Below are 17,827 nucleotides of genomic sequence, written 5' to 3'. Positions count from 1 at the left end.
ACGATTTTTGCGTCATCGGTAGAAATTTGCCAGTACTTCCGCATAGCCTGATAGGGGGTTGGACTGTCGGCTTTTTCCGGAGATTGCCGAGGTAAAAACGAGTGTCAGCCACCTTGAATCATCGCTTAGCTTCTCAGCAGAAACAGATTTATTCATCCCGAAGGAAATTTTAGAACAACAATTATGTGCATTCAAACTACCGCACACATGTACCACCGGGATACATTGCTAGCCGGTAAGGGGACATCCTCAGCGGTGTGCGGAAAGCGGGACGGGGGTAGGAGTTGGAGCTAGGTGGAAAGCTAACGCTAGCTGGCTTCGTCTGCTACGGAGACCAGCACCTCAGCCTGCGGTGCCGCTAGCCGGAATACTTGACAGGCTTCGCCTGCTACGGAGACCAGCACATCAGCCTGCGGTGTTGCTCGATGCCGCTAACCGGTAAGGGGGTATCCTCAGCGGTGAAACGCGGAGGATGTCCCTAGCTCATACTCCTAGCTCATATGCAGGAGTATGAGCTAGGTGGAAAGCTAACACTAGCCGGCCACCTGTCCCATCAATCCTTTGGTTTTATATATTTTAAAACACAAATATTGAACAGGTGGTTGCCAAAGGGGGCAACCAGAGGCCACGAAATGGTTGCCAATTGACTCAATCTGGTTGCCAAGGGCAACCGAGCAACCATTACTGTCGATCCCTGCACCTGTGTTTTTCCTACTATGACAGTAGTATCTTGTCCAATATGTTCAGTCTTCATATGTGATAAAATATAATTTTTGATATTCAAACTTTAGTTCGTAACTTTTTCATATTAATGAACATCCGTTCCATTTAAGCCGTTGCCAAATGAGTTGCTACAAAGCTAATTAAGACTATCAGCTCCACACAACTCTCTCTGTATTTCTCAGTTTGGCTAAATAAATAAATATATAAATAAATGGTATGGCAACGTTCCTAATATAGAGGACACAGTCCCTGTGGTGTTTTAGAGTGTGTGAAAACAGATCTCAGTGAGAACACGGCTGCATTTTCCCATGAAGGCTACTGTATGTACAGCGAGTCGCTGCTATTTTCTGACTGTTTTGTTTTCTCTACCCACGGGACCCTACAGTCTTTAAACAACAATCTGGTCACTTTCATTTTGCGTTCTCCTCTGCTACTATCATCTCCACTTACTTTTCACTGGAGTAATGCTCCATGGTATCATGGAATGTTGGGCATTTGAAGCTCCGTTCCCCAGTCTAACCAGTCAATTTTCCACGGAAGCCTTGTCTGACTAGCGAAGCCGTCTTAAATCCTCTATTTCTATGACAATCCTGCTCCTCCCTAAGGATTTGGATCTGGGTCAGAAAAAGATTCCCTCTAATTTCTAGACACTGTGTGGTACGCAGGGAAAAATCTGGATGATTTCTAGGAGGATCTAACACTTTCTTTCTTTTACAGACTTAGTTGCTCACATTGCTTCACTAGTAATAATTAAACAGTTCTGGTGTCTGTTGTGTCACTACATGGTGGGCTGGCAAAAGGGCTTAAAGCTGCAGGCTGATATCTGACACCTCAAAAGGAGTGCAGGAAGCTGGCACAACACTCAGGTTTGCACCTTATGATGGTACAGTAAAAAGGAATGCAAAGTAGTACATTTATTTTTAGTGAAAGTACAAAGTGCATAAACATGCAAACAAACAAAAGGTGTGAAATGAGTTCACACAGATGAACGCACTCAATGAGAAAAATGCAAAAAATGCAGACACCAAAAAAAGACACCCCAACTGAGACAAACAATCCTTCGTCCATGCTGAGGCAGCCAGATGTATCTCCCTATCTGTACTCTCTCATCACAGACACACACAAAACACACACACACACACACACACACACACACACACACACACACACACACACACACACACACACACACACACACACACTCTGCCCGGAGCCCAGATATCCTCCTCAGATTTCCCATTCAGACATCCGGCCGGGGGAAATCATTAATGACGTACTGAGCGGTGAGTTTTCCACACAGCGACAGCCAATCTGCCTACCGGCTCAAATAAACTGAGTGAAAAGGAGTGATGTCGATGATGCAGCTGGACGTTTATCACCTCAAAAAAATTAAGCAAGAAGAAGCAAAACCTCAGCTTCTCAAAATAAAATAAAATACCATGCTTCAACTGCAGCATTTCACAAAAATTTTAAAAAAAGTCACAAAAATGCTAAATGTGCTATGAGTGAAATGTGGCTCTTTTGTAACATCTAGTGGTAGCTGACAACAACAGCAAAGCTTAGTACCTGTTAGCCTACTGATACAGAACTTTAGAGACAAGATACCCAAAGCTAATCAGCTCTACACACCTCAAGCAAGCAAAAACTAACTCACGGGAGATAAAGCCACAGTTTTTGTGCTGCAACTAAAAGCTAAAGTTAGCATGTCTCACGTTCAACCTTCATTCTTGTGAACTCACAAACTAACAACAAGGACTTAACCAGACTAGTAGGGCTGGACGATAGGGAGAAAATCAAATATCACGATATTCTTGATACGGTGGACATAAGTCTAAGTGGGGAAAAGGCAAATAATAGAATAGCTAGAACAGTCTGGTAAGTTCATAAAAGTACATCACTTTACTGTAATGCAGCCTTTAAAACCAGTAAAAGACAACACTTACTCACGATATCCAAAATCCAAGACGATATCTAGTCTCATATCACGATATCGATATAATATCGATATATTGCCCAGCCCTACAGACTAGGCACAATGAGCATTGTCGGTACCCAATCTGTGCTGCCTGCACTGTTTTACGAGGATTTACCATGGGATTTACGGCACTGTACAATCTGTTCCACGCTTCCGGTCATAGTTGTAGCGGGCTGACGTTAGCCTCCACCGGGAAGCTAACGTTAATTTAGCTAACAGCTAATTCGGCTAACCGCTAGCTGAGACAGCATGTAATAACTTTAAAAGACCCTCAAAATACAACCTGAAAATAACCATTAAAATATATAACAGCTGTTACATCAGTTCTACTTTACTTGTGCTGATTTAAAATACAATCAATCACTACTTGTCTTTATTGTTTTTACTGTAAAGTCTTAATTTAGCTGTAGCCTGCTTTTCCCAGTGTATAGTTTGAGTTAACGTTATTTTAGACTGAATCAAGCTGTCAGCTAGCGGTTAGCCAAATTAGCTGTTAGCCAAACTGACGTTAGCTTCCCGGTGGAGGCTAATGGCAGACCACTACAACTACGACCAGAAGTGTGGAACAGATCGTGCAGTGCCGTAAATCCTCGTAAAACAGGATTATCATCTGTGCGAACATCTTGCGCATGCGCATGACGGATCGTGCAGGCAGCACAGATCGGGTACCGACAAGCATCCTGTTGGATGTTTGTAAACTGCCATTGAACCTGTTGTGGCGAGCTAATGTTGGCCATAATGCATAACCAACAAATATTAGCTCAAGTGGCTAATGTTAGCTACACTGTAGCTACATTGTACTGATAAATTGCCTCAAGTGATGTCACTTGAGTCAGTGCTGGTTGGGTTAGCCAGAACACCTCGACAAGAAGTTGTTTGATCTCCTGATCATCAGAAACAAAGTTAGCTGGATGAAAGATGTGAGAAAGAAGAGGAGAGAAAGACGTGGAGAGATTACATAAGATCATCACGTAACAAAAGCTGCAGCAACATCAACATCAACAACAACAACAACAACAACAACTGTGTCCTATTAAATACAACAGCCTTGTAAAAACTGCCCCACTTTCAAAGTAAATAACTCTTCCTGACTCAGCTTAATGAGAGTATCAGCACTGATGGGAATTATCAGTTATAGAGCTTGTTTTTTTGCTGCATTTTCATGACATGGTATAAAAACCACAATACGAGTGAAAGGCACTAGCATGATGCTACGCGGTCGCTGTGTGAGAGACAATGCATCAAAAAAATTTTATGAATTTTTATATTTATTAATAATTTATGTTGTACGGAAGGCTATATACATATTAGAATACATCTTTGTTTTCATTTAATAAAGGGAAATCCCACCATAAAAACAGTTTGTTTGATTTTTTTGATTCTACAACAAATATAAGAATCTAAAATCTAAAAAAAGAAGCGAAAGTCTCAAATTGCAGTGCTGAAAGAATCGATGGCCATTAGTGTGTCAACACCATCTGTGAATCTCTCTATATTCATGTTCTCAAATGCATCGTGTTATATGACCTGGGGTGACTGTATTGATCTGAAGATTTAATGACTACAACACTTTATTTTGAAGACCAGTCAGAACGACAAACACGTAACATAAACAGTCACAAATAAGGTGAGAGCTCCTCACAAAAAAGAGAATGTGAGGCAACTGGAGAATCTAGATTGTAATAGAAGGATTTTCTTTAATCCAATAAAGTCCCTGAAGTGTCCTAAAAAATGGAAATTTAATCATCTATAATTCTGTGACAACTGGGAAAACGTCATCTTTTTTGGAGGTTGTGTAATACAATCCGGAGCTCCAGAGCAGATACTAAGTGGACCTTGTGGTGAGATTGTTTTGTCAATAAAAATTCATTTTTGAAGGACAGGGGTTGTATAATAGAAATGTGTAATAATGATTAAATAATAACACATCTAATTTATGGTTTTGGAGGCATCACCCAAATGTTGTGTTTTTTTTCTTTCTAAGATCACTTTAACAGACAAGAACTGTGCTTAATATTAAAAATCAACGCACTGGTTATAATCCAAACAATGTGAATAGATTTCTTTCACAAGGGACACATGAAGTCTCACTGCCCACACACAGATACACACAACAACTGATCAAAAAACCAACTGAGAAGACATGTTGTACAGTCTCTATACTCACATAGTCACTCTGCAAATAAGCTTTTGGATCTTATAAATCTATAGTTATTTCCAAAACGTGGCACCTCACGTAGAGAGAAACCTGACTGAGACTGAAACACAAACCTGCCTATTCTTGTCCCCCAAACAAAACCGTTGGGAAAGTAAAACCAAACACACCGACTGCTGGTGAAATGTTCATCATGGTGGCAGATACAGGTCGAACGCTGTGAGCTTGACACAACAGAAACTCCAGTTCGTATCTGTTGATTAAGATGAAAGGTCTCCAGCAACTTTAAAATATCAAGAAAATGCTTAATAATGATTTTACAAATCTTGGCACGTTTTCAGGCTGCTCAGGCCTGAGAGCCATTGTTGATGAGCTTCTGTTTCTGTGGCTGTCAAGGACGCCATAGCAACAGAAATGATACAAAAGAGGAGTAAAGTCTCATGTTTTCAGTAGAAAGAAAAATAAGGATGGATACAGTGGCGGAAACCATTTTCAGGTCCATTAAGAAAACATGATTAACGGTTCTTTGTTGATTCATCTGCCAATTATTCCCTTAAATTCATGAACTAATCGTCTGAAAATCTTTTTTTTTTTTTTTTTTTAAACCCAGATTAAAAGGCGAAAAATCTTCAAATTGCTTTGTTTTATTCGACCAACAAACCAAAACCAAAACTTGTCTGATTTGCTATCATACCTGACAAAGAAAAGCATCAAATCCTCACATTTGAGGGGCTGAAACCAGCAAAAGTTTGGTATCTTTGCTTGGAGAAATAACTGGAATTATTAATCGATTACCAAAAATAGTTTCCAGTTCAATTTTAAATTTTTGTATTATTATTTTATGGTAAATTGATGCCGTTTTTGGACAGCTGACAGTAGAAAGATGACAGAAAAGGAGGAGACAGAAAGATCGTGAGAATAGCAAACAGGGCGCCCCGCTGTTTAACTTTCTGTCCAGCGATGAATCCATTCATTGACTTATTGTTTCAGCTCTACACTCATCCATCACTGCCTTTTAAAGACATGTGAACTCATGCTGTTGAGGCTGTTGGGCGGTACATTTTTGCTGAACATACCTGAAGCAGACGGTGTGCCAGTCAGCACTGAGGGCCTGGAGGTACTGCTCATCGTAGATCCTCTGTTTGCATCCCGCACAGACGGGCAAACTTCCTCCAGCTGTAACACATGAGACAAAGGTCACCGGGTGTGCTGATATCCACCATTTTATAGTTCACTCTGCGTACAATCAACAACAGTTATTTGATGGGATGTAACAATGGTTGATGTGTTTTGCATGTGACTGTTATCTCTATTCTTATCTGGCCTTCAATGCAAATCCGTACTGAAGCTCCAGATAACAAATACCAACACACGTGAAAAACTAAAAAGCTGAAAGTATCACCGCAACTTTTAGTGAAATAATGGAAACTTTTTGGATCCAATTTCAGAATAATATTTAAAACTTTTCTTTAAGGACAGTTTCACACTATTGCACTTTAATTAATCTAATGAAGTTTTGGCTAATGGCTACTAAATTAAATTGTTTCTAAAATCAAGTTTAATCTAATCTAGAAAGAAATATCCTAATGATTATTATTTAAGTCACATAGCTTTTAAGCCAGTGATTCAAATTGCTATTGATCATTCCAGAATATCCTTGTTAAAGTAAGATGTAATACTTATGTAGTTCTACTACTAAATTACTGAACTACATCATTTTTGGCAACAAGTGATAGTTTTTCAATATTCTTGCTGTTGCAGTTCATTTGCTTAGGAACACACACCCTTTACATCCTAAGAAGGAGGTGGTGAGTAACTAAGTAACAACGTATATAAACATGGCTGCCAGTTAAACACAGTTCATACGTGTTGATCCTTTTATTGGCAGGGGGCCGGGCTATAATCTGTAAGAGAAGGATGAAGCTAAAGATGAATACATTAACTTCCTGAAGTAACTCCGGCACTATTCTTTATTGGCATCTTTGCTGAGTTTTTGTACTTTCACTCTAAAAATCTTGAAATTTGTTGGAGTTCATATACTTTCTGAGATCCTAAACCTGCAGTGAACTCAAAAATAATATAATTCAGAAGACTTCAAAAGTGCATGTTGTCCTTTTCAACATAGAAGCAGATACTATTTCAACTTGTAAATTGGTTTATTTTTATTAAATTGAAACGACTTGATCTGTAGAAACTGGGCATCATACGTGAGGTGTGTTACACAGTACAGGGCATACACCACTACTGTATACAAATTATTGCAAAAATGATTATTGGCAATAAATCATGTTTCTGCAGCTGGAAAATAAAACATAATACACTGTATTTAATACATTTACTGCATTATTATATTTTTACAGACAACTGAAACATCTGAACATCCACAGCAATATGTAGCTGCATGCCATCTCTCAAATGCAAAACAGCTATAAACAAGTAAAATGCTGAACACAGATCAGTTCAGAGTTCAAAGACACATCTGCCCTATGCAACACAACATCTATCCAGCATATTGGTGGTACCAGTGTATCGATGTATCGTTGCAGCTTTTATTATTCGTCGATCCCTCAGTCTAAAAACTGTGTTGGCAGAGGTTTTGTGCGGTCAGCTCGTTACTGTAATGCCTGATCTTGGCTCGTAGGCAGGTCTGGTTTGTGCTAATACCTTTCCTCTCCTCTCCTCTTTACTAATAAATATTATTACTTTATTATGGAGCATTTCTCTCCCTGGTAATTGTGTTCTCTTGACCTCTGCTGTCTGCAAAGGTCTCAGAGAAGACATTAATACCTAAGTTAGGAACGCACATACATACACACACATGCACGCACGCACGCATGCACACACACACACACACACACTGTATAACCTGTGCAGGTCTACGACTGGGTGTCCCACCCCTCGCAATACTCAAAGTTCCTCTCGCAAAGTGAGTCATCACATAAAAGGCCTATAAGTACAGTGTACAGCATCACTAAATATACAGTTACATCACATCTTAATGCAGGTATTTACCAAATCTTCACAGCCATACACAATTATTATACTAAAGCTTGTTTTAAAGAGCAATTGTTCCCAATGTTTAATAATAAAAAACAATGTCTACTTGCATCATTTCTGACCAATTCAACCAAAAACATTTTCCCCTTGTTTTAAAGTCCAGAAGAAGTAAAATAATAAAGTAATTTATGAGAAGAAATTAGAGAGACATATAAAAGAAATTAGCATTACTTTGTGTAGCATGAATATGTTCATTTTATTGTTTCCCTCTTCTGTTAATCATCTCGCAACCCCTCAAATGTATCTTGCAATGCGTTCCATGTTGGAAATCATTGTCCTAGAGTGATTTCTCCAGTTAATGTTAACAAATTAGAATGAGGTAACATTGTGTTATTAACTACTGCCATTATTATATCTATACTGGTCATTCACAATGAGAATGATGAGGAAAGTTGGAGGGGATTTTAATTAACTTTGAGGCTATTAGATGTGCCTTTGCCAAAGAAGCTGCAGCTCCAACTCACTTAGTATGTTGTTCATTTAAGTTCAACTTTGTAAATCCTTTAGATGATGCTGGGCAATAGCAGTTCAAGCTGCACCTTAGACAATTGTGTGCATTCATCACGCCGTAGAGTCCTCATTATATTGTATTAATGTAACAACCTGTTTATAAGCAGAATATATTTGGCTATCCCAGATCGAATGACTACTGTGCATGGCCGGAGGATGAACACTGCATCCAAACGAGACGGGTGCGTCAACAAAACATGGCTTCAGTTGCAGCACAATGTGGACATAACGTTACAGCCTGACGCTCCCCGCAGATACACCAATGCTACACTGTTGTCTGTCTGTGACTAACAATGAACGACACACAAAGTAGGAAACATAGTGCAAAGCATAATGTTCTGCCAGTTTCGTTGGAGCATCCTCTGTGTTTTCCACTGTCCCTGCATCTCCCGCCCCGCCACCGCCGCATGCACCCCCAGCAGCATCTCCTTACCTTCCTCCTCTCCCATGCGTTCGTCCTTCCAGGTGCAGCAGAGCAGCATCAACCTCATTCACTCTCCGACACCGAGCTCTGGGAGAGAGCAAGCCGCCTCTGGTCGACAGATAACCGGTATCCGACCACCACAGCAGCCCGCCCCGCGGTCGTGTTGCTGTGCTTCTGTCCCTCCCTGCGGCGCCCTCACAGCTTCCTCCTGTCTGCACGTTTCTGCGGCGCTTCATTCAAGAGTGCTGCTGACCAATCAAGCTGCTGAGCCGGGGAGGGGAAGAAACGAGCCGGCCAATCAGCAACACTCCCTGCTTAATTTATGCATTTCTTGAGGGCGGAGAGGAGGAACAGTGCGGTGCAGTAAACACCACGGTGGGTTTAGCGATTACAGTAAGACAGTATATTAATTTAGCCCCTATTTGACAGCTATTTTACAACGTAAAGGCAACATTTTTCTAGTTGAGAAAATCGAGGTGTGCTCAAAGCTGTTGATCCATTTCAAACAGTCACAAATTAGGCTACATGGTACTGCTTATCATGTTGAGTCTTTGAAGCTTTTGAAACTATGTAAAAAAAAAAAAGTATAATTACAGTTGAAGTACTAAAAAATGTTTTAGTGTCACTTAAAGTACAGGTGCTGACAACCGTTGAAGTGTAGCACTAAAAGCAGACAGGATCAAATAAGTTGAAACGTCAGTTAAAGAGGAATAAATAATAGCAATTTAAATTTTAGTTTATATGTACTGTAAGTGGTCATATGTGTTCAAATATTATCTGAAGTGGAAGTGCTGGAGTTTGCACTGAAACCAGTTGAAGTGTAAAATGTGAAAGTAGTTGAATCTTTCAGTGTGAGGCAGGTAAGCTGAACATGCAAAACTGTGAGATTGTCAACAGGCAAACACACAATTTAACAAATATGGAGGAAACATTAAAATGAATACATATTTACCTGGTTTTAAACAGTGTACTATAGAATGTGAATCATGGGTCAGTGGTTCTCCCAGGAGATCTTCAGAGAACACAGCAACAAGAGTTCATTATTTCCAGCTGGCACAACAAGAACAGAGTTTAGTCTCCACCGAGGCAAAATGTAATCGGTTTGTTGTCATTACAATGAAGAGCTCTAACAATACTCATTCACATATCAGAATTTAAAATACACTGATGGTTCCTAGTTCATTTTGCCCAGTCGGAATAACAGTAACAATCTGGCAGAACTGAGATGCAACAAGACTTGAACGTGAGATATTATTGCTGTGTGGTATGGTGCTTATAGCAAACTGATCTACCAGGACACCCTGAGCCAGGTGGTTTTCATCAACTCTGCTGTGGAATGCACTCATAAAAAAAAAGAAAAAGTGTAAATAAATAGGAAGACGAGTACTTTTAACACATTTTATTTTGTTATTTGATGAAGTAAATAAATGCTGGAACAAGTCACATGTGTGTCGTGGAAATATAAAAAGTGCAAAACCACACTGTTCCTCCTTATAAAAACAGTTTTAAATAAAGATGAAGAGTATCCCACGGCACATAAGACAAGGTCTGACCCAGGCTCAAAGACAGTTCTTGCACAGCACCGAGTGAAGGAACCGAAACCAGCAAATATCAAATTAGTACAAAATACAGTACACAATTACAGAAAGAGATGGAGTCACTTGGCAACAGCGCTCATGAACCTTTGGTCAGTAAGCCTTTTTAAAAGCAGCTCAAGTAAATGAAGAACAATGGGAGCTTATGCCTCACATTAACACTTCAGCTCTCCCATCAAACAAAGTCTTATTCTGTATTACAATTCTAAACAGTGAATAAATGCGTTTTATGTTCACACATTCCTGATAACAATGAAGCTATGAGTCAAAGCATGGTGTAAAACATCTTGAATAATCATGTAATGACAAGTTACATAAATGTAAATAACTGCTGCAATGAGACTAAACATTTGAAGTGCTCTATTTCAGACACATAATTAAACATTCACACATACATAATGTACATGCCAGAGTAGTATCTGAGTTACACTTTAATCTACTTGGAACTAAAAGGCAACACTGCTTTCCTCATGTTTTTAAACATCTTGTAATGAATCAAACACGTTTTGATTGTCTTCACCATGTCGGTTCTCAGAGCAGAAACTGCTCTTCATACATCACAAGTTTGGCAACATAAAAAATGCTGAGAAAACTGAACTGCATAGCAACTAGAATCAGCAAAGTTACTGACAGCAGATGGGTTGGCCGGAGCCCCGATTCCTGCTGCTAAATACACAGCACGCCTAAAAATAGCAGCAGAGAAGACGGGGAGCCAGAGACGATGCAGAGATTGGCCATATTTCATCAGTTTTTGGACGAGCCTCGACCAACCCAACCCCTCTGACATGTCAGAGAGATGAAAAGGTCTGCACAGCGAGGTGAGACAGTGTGGGCTGTAACAATGACAGTTCACCTTGCTTTAGGATTAAAACCGAAAGGGAAATCATTCATAGGTCACATTGGCAGCCGATGGTTCAGTCAGTCTTTCGCACAACAGTACAACCATAAAACAAAACAGACACACACACACACACACACACACACACACACACACACACACACACACACACACACACACACACACACACACACACACACACATTGATGCACAAGAACAACACATGGTGACACAAACACACTCTATATTTTAAGTAGGCTGGTGCAGTACAGGGAGTTAAAGCTGATTAACTTGACCACATTATTGATTAAAGCCACTATCAATAACATACGTCTCATCAGAGAGTGCACAAAATTCTGGGTCGGTGGGTTTGTATAAAGTCAGACGCTGAAGTCCAGTAACTAAAAACAAAACAAAAAAAACATCTTTTCATGTTTTCTAATGGGGTTTGTTTACATATAAAATGTACATTCTAGATCATGCAGTAGCACCATGGTTTCTTGAGGTCACACTGGTGGGCTCTACTTCCTCCTCCCACAGTATTTGCCCACGCATCCTGCAACTCCACCTGCAGCAAAGAACATGAGATTAGTCTTTTCTAAGAAAACACTGGAGAGAATGCAAGTTCACACATACTGTATATGTTTTTTTTTTTTATGGAGCGCTCTGCATATGTTGTTTGGTGAAACTGACTAGAGTTAGTAAAAAACCTTTTACCTCTGTAGCCTCCTCCTCCTCCTGTACCACCAAGGAAGCCCTGCAATGGACCGTACTTGGCTGCTTTGGCTACAGAACAACAAAAAGAACACACAAATCAGCTGTTAACTTTAACTAATAAATGCCCTGACGCTACATAAATGTTTAGTGACTTGTCGTGTTCCACAAGAGGTCTCCTTGCTTTGCTGGTATGACTGAGTAAAGTTTACCCACGGGTGTTTAACCAGCCTCCCAGAGAAGCTGGTTAAACACCCGTGGGTGTTCACTACCACAACACAGGTGCTATAAATGAAATTAAAGATGGATTTATTGATGGAGGTGGCCGGTAGAGAGCAACTCACACAATGTAAGTGGATGTTTAATACTGTTAATAAGGTCAGTGATGTATGAAAAAGAGATGGCTACTGATGCACTGGACAAGAATTGTATCTTATTCCTTCAAAATAATTACATTTTGTTGATAAAATGCTATCAGATTAGCTCCTGAAGGTCAGTACAATTGATGAAACTCATTGTGTGTATGAGGTATCCAAACAGACAAAGAGGCCTTGTCAAGAATTTGCATACAGTATATTATATATCTGAGGACAGTCAATGTGTGAAAGTTATTTTTTAACCTTGGAAATAGTAATTTGACATTGCAATCTTAACTTAAAGGCCTACTATGCAGGATATGTCGGTTGCCGTTTGTAAACACACCATTTAAAGTTAGCCCCGGCTCAATGGGCGAGACAGAGAGAGCAGCAGTGGGCGAGCGAGCTAGAGAGTGAATGAAGAGAGGGAAACTGATTGTTTCACGGTGGTTATGTTCTAAAGCACAAATACACATGGCCACACCTCTGCACAACCCTGCAGGAAGGTGGCTCATTGGTGGATTTTGTGTGAATGCAGTCGAAGCGCACACGTCATCCTGTCCGCTGTCTGCTCTGCATGCGTGGCTCACCTTCGCCCTCAAACAGACTTGCAGCTCTTTATACTCCCATGACACAGACAGAAAGATGGACACAGGGATGTCCTAGGCGCTAAGTTTTTTTTAATACACAGCTTTGTTGAATACTCGATTGGTCAATCACGGCATTCTATAGTCTGTTATTTCTATATAGCAGACCTTTGGCATAGTGCTCCCACTGCCTAGCTAAATGCTGCTGTTCTGCACTGTGCACTATCGGGGCTCATACAGAGCTCATGATCACAAAGGGAGAGAGCGTGGAGGAAACTGGAAGCCCTAACAGCTACAGTGCAAACTGAGCATTAGTTAGCTCCCTGATTAGCTCACTCACCAGGGGAGAGTGGTGCTCATCAGAGGTAGTGTTAACCATCCCTACCAGGACGTCGGCATTATCAGCGGGTAACATCTGTATGAGCACTGATGCATACCAGTGGCAAGTCGCCGGCGATCAGCCAGACTGTCTGCAACTGACAGACAACCATTCACACTCACAATTCACACTCAGCTATTTTGGAGTCACTGATCAACATGCATGTCTTTGGACTGTGGTAGGAAACTGGTGCACCCAGACTGAAATTTATCTTTTAATTCATTCACACAGGTCTCCTCGAAAGCTGTGAATACCTCAAATACTGCCAGGGATCAAACCGGTAACTGTAGTTATTAAAGAAACCAGATGGACTTTCCTTCAAATAATTCCACCAGCCTAATCTCAGATGTTCAAAAAAATGCAGATTATCATGAGTTCAACGTACTGGTTGTGCCGTGTCATCTGTACTGACAAGCACACACAGTACCACTCCACCCTTTTCCAATCTCAGTCAAATAATATGACATGTTGCCAACGAGCAGAGAGAGAGAAATCGGAAAATGGGTTGAGGTGCAGGGGTACACATGTATGACTGAAACTACTTATTATTCTTCCTAATGTGGTGTTTTTGGGTGCATGGAGAGATGTGAGGAGGTGGGTGTTTGATACCTTGTTGAGGAGTCAGTGGGGCTGGTACATATCCACCTAGACAACAACAAAGACAAATGAGAGATGAGATAGTGCCATTAGACTAATGCTAAAATGAAATCACTTTGTCTGTCTGATCCAGAGGTGCTCTCAGTGTATTCAGCTAACCAGACCTGCACATACAGCGATGTTTTCCAGTCTGTATTTTGCTTTTAAAAGACACAGAAAATTAATCTTATTTAAAGCTTGGCAGAGGGAAGGCTGTTGTGGTTTTGCCCCATTTAAGTGGCTGAAATTTTAATAATGTGAGCTTTGACACAGACACATTTTTTTCTGATGTATTTTGCAAATGGGAGGAAGATTACATATAATTTCAATTTGCTCCACTGTCTATACTAATCCAATTAATCTCTCTGTAATTAGGTACACAGAGGAGAAAAACACAGGTTGTCATTTTTCAAACACAATTTAATTCCCTTATGCAAAGTCAGCCTCCCATGTGTGTTAACAAGTTGAGTGTAAGATGTTAGGAATAAATTATGTTAAAAGCGAAAAGCCCTTTTTGCTGGTATGTGCTAAAGAAATCAAGTGACTATTAATTATTTATATATACTACTTATAAGTTATCAGAATTCTATGTTTTCATGATCAAATTTAATCATGTCATCACGTCACATCAAATCAAAATTGTGTTTTTGTATGGGAGATTACATAGAAAACCCACAAAGTGGAAGTGTGCAGAAGCTGGAGTTGCATTGTGTTTAGGTGAAAGTTTCCAGCATAAAGGGAAGGAGAGAAGGTGGACAAGATACCTTGTCAAACATAGAGGGCTAATGAGCCATTAACTAATATTTTCAACATGTGGTTTTCATTAATTGGATGAGAAGAAACTTAATAAATTGGGGAAATTTCCTGTCATTCAGCAGTAGTTCTCCTCTCCCTTTCTTTATACTCTCAGCTCTAAGAGGGAAGCGATGGGTCAGTTTTCCTGTCCTTTCATCCATCCAGCTGTGTTACCTGGCTGTTGACAGTTGGGCATTAATCCACCTCCTGATCCAGAAACAGGGAAAAGTTAAAGAACTGTCTGTGTTCTAAATCCTTGTGTATGTGGCGAAGTTTGGCTAACGTATCAGAGTGACACAGTGATGACAAACTATGAATGAAAAGGGTTCAATGACCCTTCAGTAACTATACTGAAGTAAACATGGTAATGGGTACTTTCATGAAGCAGAAAGTATAGATCATAAAAAATCAACATTAAACCAAGTCAAAATGATGTGATATTTATTATGTTTAAACATGGGCTTGTGTTTCGTATTTATGTCTATCCTCCACACACACACACACACACACACACACACACACACACACACACACACACACACACACAGAAAATTCAACAGCATCCTCATCATTAAGTGAAAGATTAAACATTTACTTTGTGCACAGACACATAAATGCACAGGGAGCAGTTCTAGTACCTTGGTAGTACTGTTGGGGGTAACCTCCTCCATAACCAGGAACCACAGGAGCCACACCTGTAAAATTAAAATGCAGTTATAGAAAAATGTCATCAGTTTGTAAACTGACAATATAACTAGGGTCATTCAATATATAAAGAGTTGTCAGGAAATCTAGTAAAAACTGCCACATACAATACATACAGTGAATATGACAACTTGACCTATTTTTCACCATTTGGCAAAGCTTTCTGTTAGGAAAAACTATACTGGCAAATGAGGAAAGTTATTAAACCATGTGTGGGGGAAGTTCACACGGACAAATATCTCTCTAGCCATTGGGAGAAGGATTAGGGCCATGAGTTTGAACAACTAGCCTGTACAGTATCTGTGGGGCAGTGAGAGGAGGCTGCAGTGTCGGCTGTTGCTGTGTGATTAAACTCATCCCTCACTGATGGGCAGAGGAGCAGGAGGAGGAGCAGGAGGAGAAGAGGCAGGGCCAGAAGCTACGCTGCACAAAGTGTAAAGTCTGTGTGGACAGCTGAAGTGAAATGTGTGCCAAATTGACCCACTATTGTGTTTTGTTTTGGGGGGAAAAAAGAGGATAATACAGGAGGAAACAGAGCAGAAAACACTGAACAAACATGCGGCGCTCCTCACCTTGCTGATGTACACTGCCACCTCCAAGATTGCCGTAGCCTGTTCAAATGAAAAGCACATGAACAAATCATGATAATGTGTCTATTGTTATGATTTTGTGTACAGTGAGTATAACTTTATTATCCGCTTTTTGGTTCCTACAGCTGTTGTCATTTCTCCCCCTGAAGTGAGCCAGCCGATGGCTCAGCTGAGGTCACAGTAACAAGCTCATCCAAACGTCCTCTGGCAGAGTTTTGCTATTTCAGGGCAAGACTCTCCAGGGGTTTGTGTTATCTTCAAACAGTCAACCTTTGATGTTGCACACAGTATTACAGTATAAGTAATCAGTCTTCATCAGGAAATGTTGTGTTGTTGACTTGCGCCATTTACAAACTCCTAACGGTACTGTAACACTGCAGGGATTACTGCCTGTGCTGGAGCTGGATTCTGTCAAACATTTGGCTATATAACTAGCGTATATAACAACTTCACTATACATGAATTCTTAGTTTCTGAGATAAAATACTAAATAGATGATGTGCGTAATTCAAAGGATCCTTTAATACAATGAATTGTAATACATTCAGTCATTCTAATTTCATCAGCAGGATCTTTGTCACAATGAAGGGAAACAAAACAGCACTTGACTAACAGTCAAGTAACAGTACTAAAAATCTTCTATTAATATTTAAGGGGAAAGCAAGGTGGAAGATTAAGTACAGATACATACGGATCTTAATATACAGTGTTTGTCAACATCTGCCCCACTCAGGAACTTTTCCAAGCTATAAGACTCATGTTCATAACACATATACAGTCATGTGAACAAATTAGGACACCCATGCTAAAGTTGAATAAAAAGAGGAATAAAAAAATCATCTTTAGGAAATTGATCTTAATGCCTTAATTAAAAAAATTTGGAAAAATCCAATCTTTAAGGACACCGATTTTCTTTGTGAATGAATAATGTATCATAAATAAATAAATGTTCTTCCTTAAAATACAGGGGGCATAAGTAAGTACACCCCTATGTTAAATTCCCATAAAGGCAGGCAGATTATTATTTTTAAAGGCCAGTTATTTCATGGATACAGGATACTGTATCCATAAGGAAAAACATTTATTTATTTACGATACATTATTCATTCACAAAGAAAATTGATGTCCTTAAAGATTTGATTGTTCCTCATTTTTTTAATTAAGGCATTAAGATCAATTTCCAAAAGATGATTTTTTTATTCCTCTTTTTAGTCAACTTTAGCATGGGTGTCCTCATTTTTTCACATGATTGTACACTATGTTTCCATGTGCTGTAACAGTAACAGGCCTGTTGCACTACCTGGTTTGGGTGGTTTAGCTCCAGCACCAGCACCTCCCAGTCCACCTGCAGAGGGATACGCCAACCCACCTGTCACAAGAGACAGAAGACTGACTTAGGTGTGGTGACATGGTTTACCTAGAGCTGTCCAACACAGGATTGTAAACCAGCTCCAGAAAGACTGGAAATACTGCCTCCACTAAAACACCAGTTGATTTCCTTCATCAAATGTATCCAGATGGCTTCTCCTTCCTGACACTACGCCCCATACAGAAACTTATCAGCATGTTGGTCGGTTTCCTGCACAGGAAATGCGATGCGATGGCATCTCCTGACCAACTGTCACTTTGAGCACTAGGCAGAACGTTTTAGGTTGTTGTTTTTTTTTAAGTTGGGGGAACATTGTGCATTAGTGCTGTCAGCCTCCTCTCCTCTCATACATACCATGGCCATAACCATGATGATATGGCCTGTATCCCCCTGAATCATGATGACAGAGAAAAGTAGCA

At 40.0% G+C, this 17,827-nt stretch overlaps 2 protein-coding genes across 3 annotated transcripts in view; both read right to left on the bottom strand.

Annotated features, from left to right (window-relative positions):
- limk1a (LIM domain kinase 1a) overlaps nucleotides 1-9,044 on the bottom strand; it is a 53,358-nt gene extending 44,314 nt beyond the window's left edge. Inside the window, exons 1-2 of one of the 2 annotated variants that reach the window (XM_078246247.1) lie at nucleotides 8,854-9,044; nucleotides 5,930-6,029 (exon numbers count right to left, since the gene is read on the bottom strand). In XM_078246247.1, coding sequence (XP_078102373.1) covers nucleotides 5,930-6,029; nucleotides 8,854-8,911 — 158 coding nt within the window. In that variant the 5' untranslated portion in view covers nucleotides 8,912-9,044. Of the gene's footprint in view, nucleotides 1-1,173; nucleotides 1,456-5,929; nucleotides 6,030-8,853 lie in introns of those variants that run through there. The other variant, XM_078246249.1, reaches the window with a different exon arrangement.
- Nucleotides 9,045-10,234: 1,190 nt separating this feature from the next.
- The window catches only part of elna (elastin a), a 55,390-nt gene continuing 47,797 nt past the window's right edge, over nucleotides 10,235-17,827 (bottom strand). Inside the window, exons 43-49 of the mRNA XM_078246246.1 lie at nucleotides 17,763-17,798; nucleotides 17,340-17,408; nucleotides 16,022-16,060; nucleotides 15,383-15,439; nucleotides 13,923-13,958; nucleotides 11,995-12,063; nucleotides 10,235-11,845 (exon numbers count right to left, since the gene is read on the bottom strand). Of these exons, the coding sequence (XP_078102372.1) occupies nucleotides 11,799-11,845; nucleotides 11,995-12,063; nucleotides 13,923-13,958; nucleotides 15,383-15,439; nucleotides 16,022-16,060; nucleotides 17,340-17,408; nucleotides 17,763-17,798 (353 nt within the window). The 3' untranslated portion in view covers nucleotides 10,235-11,798. The remainder of the gene's footprint in view (nucleotides 11,846-11,994; nucleotides 12,064-13,922; nucleotides 13,959-15,382; nucleotides 15,440-16,021; nucleotides 16,061-17,339; nucleotides 17,409-17,762; nucleotides 17,799-17,827) is intronic.

The sequence above is a fragment of the Sander vitreus genome, chromosome 3 (assembly GCF_031162955.1).
Source record: "Sander vitreus isolate 19-12246 chromosome 3, sanVit1, whole genome shotgun sequence".
In the NCBI taxonomy this organism is placed as follows: Eukaryota; Metazoa; Chordata; class Actinopteri; order Perciformes; family Percidae; genus Sander; species Sander vitreus.
Note: the sequence above shows the minus strand (reverse complement) of the source record. Positions and strands in the feature narration are given on the sequence as shown.